At 41.5% G+C, this 6000-nt stretch overlaps 1 protein-coding gene across 2 annotated transcripts in view; it reads left to right on the forward strand.

The window, feature by feature from the left end:
* Positions 1 to 5689, forward strand: part of FBXW7 (F-box and WD repeat domain containing 7) — a 219574-nt gene extending 213885 nt beyond the window's left edge. For both annotated transcript variants that reach the window (XM_052654428.1, XM_052654429.1), the window contains 3 exons: positions 539 to 764; positions 2591 to 2801; positions 3853 to 5689. In XM_052654428.1, coding sequence (XP_052510388.1) covers positions 539 to 764; positions 2591 to 2801; positions 3853 to 4121 — 706 coding nt within the window. In that variant the 3' untranslated portion in view covers positions 4122 to 5689. The remainder of the gene's footprint in view (positions 1 to 538; positions 765 to 2590; positions 2802 to 3852) is intronic.
* Positions 5690 to 6000: the final 311 nt, after the last annotated feature.

Genomic DNA, 6000 nt, shown 5'->3' on the forward strand with positions numbered 1-6000 from the left:
TATAAGCGCAAGCAACCTTTGTTTGAGGACCTATTTAAAACTGGTGATTTTAACCAGAGTACATGATATAAAGCACATATCTTTACCAGTTTAAATTCCAAATTCTGGCTTGTTTTGTTGAGACACTTCTATTGAATTTTCTCCCTAGTCATAAAGGTAATGTGTGTTCATATTAAAATTTGGGGAAATGGCAGAAAGAATAAGGAAAAAATTGAACTTTATCTTCCTCTGCTTCATCTTCATTGTATCTAGCTATAATACAGTATTTTTCAAACCGCGGGATGCCAAGGTGCTCCTGGGTCCCTCATAGGTGGGGGAACCAAACAGGCAGAATCCAAGGCTTTCCAACTTCCCGTCCCAAGCAAAGTAACTCAACTTTCATGTGTTTATATATCGAGGTTTGACATAGCATGTATTTATTTTGAAAACAGGTGGTTTCTGCTTAAGAAAAAGAAAAGTTTTAATGACCACTGACTTTTTATGTATTGTTTTCCCATGACTTTAAGCTCTCATACATTTTTTCCTGTTACACCCACAGAGTTGTTAGCGGTTCTCGAGATGCCACGCTTAGGGTTTGGGACATTGAGACAGGCCAGTGTTTACATGTGCTGATGGGTCATGTAGCAGCAGTCCGCTGCGTTCAGTATGATGGCAGGAGGGTTGTGAGCGGAGCGTATGACTTCATGGTGAAGGTGTGGGACCCAGAGACAGAGACCTGTCTGCATACGCTGCAGGGCCACACCAACAGGGTCTACTCACTGCAGGTAAGAGGCTGCGCGCGCTCGCTCCTGTGGCGCTCTTGTAACCAGTCGTGATACTGTCTTAGTCCATAATCACTGTCAGACTGCTGATCCAGTACCGTCCAAAACAGATGAATTATTCTGCTGTTTACATTTACTTTAAAATTGGCACGAGGAAAGCATACATGTTGAAATTATTTAAATGATTTGTTTCCATTTTTTGTGATTCATCTTCCTGTAAAATACAAATATTGGTCTTGGAACCTGAGATTTTGAGGCTCTAAATTTTCCTGTTAGTTAATGGGGAGATAGTCTCATAGGAAAATAACCTGGATTTTAATAAACTCCTTAGCACAGGATTAATTTGGCCAGAAGCTGCCCCTTTGCCTTGAAAGCTGGAAGTTGATGGACCATGTAATTGTGATTCTGTCCCCATTCAAAGTGGAAGTGGAGCTTTGGGCACAAAGCTGCTCTGCTGCCACAGGGCTGCTGGGTTGTGGTCATAAAGAAGGAAATTTGTCTTAAACATTTTTGGTTTGTTTTTGTTTGAACCTGATATCCTAGAATAGATTGCCATATTTTGACATAAATAACTAGATTATTAGCAGGTTTAAAAAATAGGTCTTGTTTTGTTTCCTGAAAGACAGCATTTTCCATTAAAAAATACAGTTGACTCTTGAACAGTGTAGGAGTCAGAGGCACTACCCTCCACCACCACTCCAGTCAAAAATCCTTGCATAACTTTACAGTTGGCCCTCAGTGTCTGCAGTTCCACATCCAAGAGTTCAGCCAACCTGGGACTGTGTAGTCACATAGTAGGTATTGAGCGAAAGAAATTTTTAAGTGTAGTGGACTCTCCCAGTTCAAACCCATGTTGTGCAAGGGTCAGCTGTATTTGCTATTATTAATACTTACATAGCTTGTTTACCAATTACTGCCCACTAGCGATCAGCAAATTAGTACATGGTCCTAGGGCTCACAGTTCTGTCCTTGGAGTATTTGTTTCTTCATGGGATTATGTCTATGTCATGAAATATTGACATAAAATAAAGATGTCTGTTAACTTAGAAAAGGTTATTAATTTGGAGGAGAGGGAATTGGCTGCAGTTGTCTGTATGTTTCATGATGTGTTCAGAACCTTAATGAATATAATAGCCTCATATAAATAAACCCCTTAGATTGAGAAAATAGGTAGGAACTGTAAATCGATCTGGGAATTGGTAGTGTTTGTTGACTTCTGGTCTAGCTGGGAAGCTGGAGAAGAGTACCATAGATGGTTTGCTTTGGTTATCAAAATGCCACCACTTCTAATTCTAGATTAATTATCTGTTGGCACAGTTCCTACCTAGCATTAGGTTCCTGTAAGTGAAGTTTTTATTTTACATACAGTTTAATGGAACTTACTTTGAAGTATCATGAGAGTTATCTCTAGCTCTTTCCGTGCCATAGATGTTGATAAGCACACCTTGTATCATAAACCACATCAGTAGTTTCACCTTCCTGTTGGGAAGTAAAACTCCAATGGTACTCCATATCGAATCATTCATAATATGTAGCTCGTAAGTGTGGCCAGATGGTCTGACAATAATATGTTCATTGTACTTCTTTAAATATTGTTTCTGCATCTAGTTTGAGGCCACTGGTCATGAAAAATCCGCGTTTCTGATAGAAGCTTCTGAGAACATGCACTGGGGAGTCGCTCGGTTGCATGCAGCTTACCCTGGTACCTCATTTTGTTCCTGGCATTATCTGTTTCTCATGCTTTGCTCCCCTCCCTTTTTAGGATTAAGGTCAATAGATAATATCAAGAATATCTACACTTCTAGTCTAATAAACTGTGTCTGTTGTAGTTTGATGGCATCCATGTGGTGAGTGGATCCCTTGATACATCAATCCGTGTTTGGGATGTGGAGACAGGGAACTGCATTCACACGCTAACAGGACACCAGTCGTTAACAAGTGGAATGGAACTCAAAGACAACATTCTTGTCTCTGGGAATGCAGATTCTACAGTTAAAATCTGGGATATCAAAACAGGACAGTGTTTACAAACATTGCAAGGTAAATACTGGCTGCCCACCTTCAGTTGCATTCCTTAGAAATGAGATAGTTGGTCAAAAGAGAAATGTGGAACCTTTGTGTCACAGAATGATTAACCCCATACAAAATGAAAACTGATTTTAGATAAGTTTATGAGCATTTCCACTCTGAACTGACAGAACTAGGCTGCCCTAAGAAAGTGTTTTAAATTGTGTTTTTAATATAAAAGTGTTTCATCACTTCCTACATGTATGGTTAACTCTACCTAACCTGAAAGAACAATGTGAAGAGAGATCTTAGGTGTGATACACAGAAGCAGCATGCTCGTTTGTTGACTATTTGTTGAGTGATCATTTATTTTGAATTTGTAGTCCAATTTTAAATTAAAGAGCTGCCTTACTAGGGGTGGGGGTAGGGGGAGAAGCCTCTCTAATCTGATAGGAAATTGCTTTGGCCTTGACTTAGACCCTTAACCATCTGCTTAAGTAGGATGGGGGGGAATCACGGTGCCCGCTCAACTAGAGGAGGAGACGTCTGAAGCCACTAGCGCTAAACGCGGCAGGCCGCTGCTAGCCTCTTCTGTCGCGACTGTCTGCTTTTCCTTGGTCAGGGCCCTTAGAAAGTGTCAGCTCCCAGTGAGGCCGTTTGGTAGGTGGTGCTGCAGCGTTTTTCTCGTTGACAGCTTTTGTCTCTTTCTCAGAGTTTTGGAATAGGGTCCATTCAGCCTTTGCCCTTGGTTGGTCAGTTCAGAGTGGTAGGGTAGTGTAGTAGATGGCCCACAAGCAGAGTACGGGCTTCTCCAACACGACCAGAACACACGACGTGCGCCTGGCAGTGAACCTCGCTTCCTGAAAGACAGAGCCCTCAAAGACCGACACTTCAGTTACAAATAGCTACCGGATTTTCCTACGTCCCTGCGGATTCTAAAATACTTAGAACGCAGTTTCTAAATGTGCAGTGTTTAAAATATTTCATTTATTGTGTGTTCCAGTGTAGATTCCACAAATTACAATCTAACTGACCTGAAACCATGATTTCTAACCAGTAATGAAATTCCTTTGGTTTTGCCTAGGTCCCAACAAGCATCAGAGTGCTGTGACCTGTTTACAGTTCAACAAGAACTTTGTAATTACCAGCTCAGATGATGGAACTGTAAAACTCTGGGACTTGAAAACGGGTGAATTTATTCGCAACCTAGTCACATTGGAGAGTGGGGGGAGCGGGGGAGTTGTGTGGCGGATCAGAGCCTCGAACACAAAGCTGGTGTGTGCTGTCGGGAGTCGCAACGGGACGGAGGAAACCAAGCTGCTGGTGCTGGATTTTGATGTGGACATGAAGTGAAGAGCAGGAGAGGGGGCATTGTCCCCACACCTAGGCGACAGACTCCCTGCCCTTCCCCCTGCAAAAGAAAAAAAAAGAAAAAAGAAAAAGAAAAAGTATCCCTTGTTCTCAGTGGTGCAGGATGTTGGCTTGGGGCAACAGAGCGAAAAGACCTACAGACGCAGGAGGAGAAGAGGAAGCGACGACCAGCCGCAACTGACAAGAGAGACGCCTGCCGGCTCTTCCCGGAAGGGGCTTCACTTTGGACTGAGGGCAGCTTTGCAACCCGAGACTTTCGAAATCAAACCAGGTGCAATTATTTCTTTGTTTTCTTCTCCAGTGGTCGCTGGGCAGCGTTACTGCTGAGACGTCGTCACAGATTCTGCTGGCCTGTTCTTTTACCACTGAGACCTAGAAAGAAGCTGCAATAACACCCACACAGTACCAGTGGACTGTCTCACCAGAGAGCATCTGAAACAAAAAAGTTATTTTTCTGGAGTGGAAAAGCTAAAAAGGAAAAAAATTACTGTGAATTGTTTTTGTACAGTTATCATGAAAAGCTTTTTTTTTTTTTTTTTTGCCAAACCATTGCCAATGTCAATCAATCACAGTATTAGCCTCTGTTAATCTATTCCTGTCGCTTCCACATACACTCTTTAATGCCTAGTTGCTCAAAGGTGGCAAGTTGTCCTGGGTTCTGTGAGTCCCGAGATGGATTTAATTCTTGATGCTGGTGCTAGAAGTAGGTCTTCAAATATGGGATCGTGTCCCACCCCTGTACTGTACTCCCAGTGGCCAAACTTATTTATGCTGCTAAATGAAAGAAAGAAAAAAAAGCAAATTATTTTTTTTTATTTTTTTTCTGCTGTGACGTTTTAGTCCCAGACTGAATTCCAAATTTGCTCTAGTTTGGTTACGGAAAAAAAAAAAAGACTTTTTGCCACTGAAACTTGAACCATCTGTGCCTCTAAGAGGCTGAGAATGGGAGAGTTTCAGAAAATAAAGAGTGAAGTTTGCCTGCAAGTAAAGAATTGAGAGTGTGTGCAAAGCTTATTTTCTTTTATCTGGGCAAAAATTAAAACACATTCCTTGGAACAGAGCTGTTGCTGCCTGTTCTGTGGAGAAACTTTTCTTTTTGAGGGCTGTGGTGAATGGATGAACGTGCATAGTAAAACTGACAAAATATTTTAAAAATATATAAAACACAAAATTAAGATAAAGTTGCTGGTCAGTCTTAGTGTTTTACAGTATTTGGGAAAACAACTGTTACAGTTTTATTGCTCTGAGTAACTGACAAAGCAGAAACCATCCAGTTTTTGTAGTAAAGGCGTCACGTGCAAACAAGCGAAATGAATGGAAAAGTCAAATGGTTTGCCTCATTTTCCAGGAGCCACAACTCAAGCTGAACTGTGAAAGTGGTTTAACACTGTATCCTAGTGATTTTTTTTTTCCTCCTCCTGTTTATTTTTTGTTTGTTTTATTTATAGTCTGATTTAAAACAATCAGATTCAAGTGAGTTAATTTTAGTTATGTAACAACCTGACATGATGGAGGAAAACAACCTTTAAAGGGATTGTGTCTATGGTTTGATTCACTTAGAAATTTTATTTTCTTATAACTTAAGTGCAATAAAATGTGTTTTTTCATGTTAGTATGCCTGTTTCTTCTGCTGAGGTAATAGCACTTCATTATTAGGGTTTGTCTCTAATAGATGAAAGAGCAGAGTCCTGATTTCTTTTATCCCCCGTATGGTGTTTTCTGCAGCCAGAGTGGGAACAGGGCCCACAGGTGCAAACTGTATCTCTCGCAGACAGACTGCCCGGGAAGACGCGCCTGCGCTCACCTCTAGTGCACTGGGCTGAGCACGCGTGAAGCCTGGCCCCTCACAGAGCCACCAGAC

This window comes from Budorcas taxicolor, chromosome 17 (genome assembly GCF_023091745.1).
Source record: "Budorcas taxicolor isolate Tak-1 chromosome 17, Takin1.1, whole genome shotgun sequence".
Classification (NCBI taxonomy): domain Eukaryota; kingdom Metazoa; phylum Chordata; class Mammalia; order Artiodactyla; family Bovidae; genus Budorcas; species Budorcas taxicolor.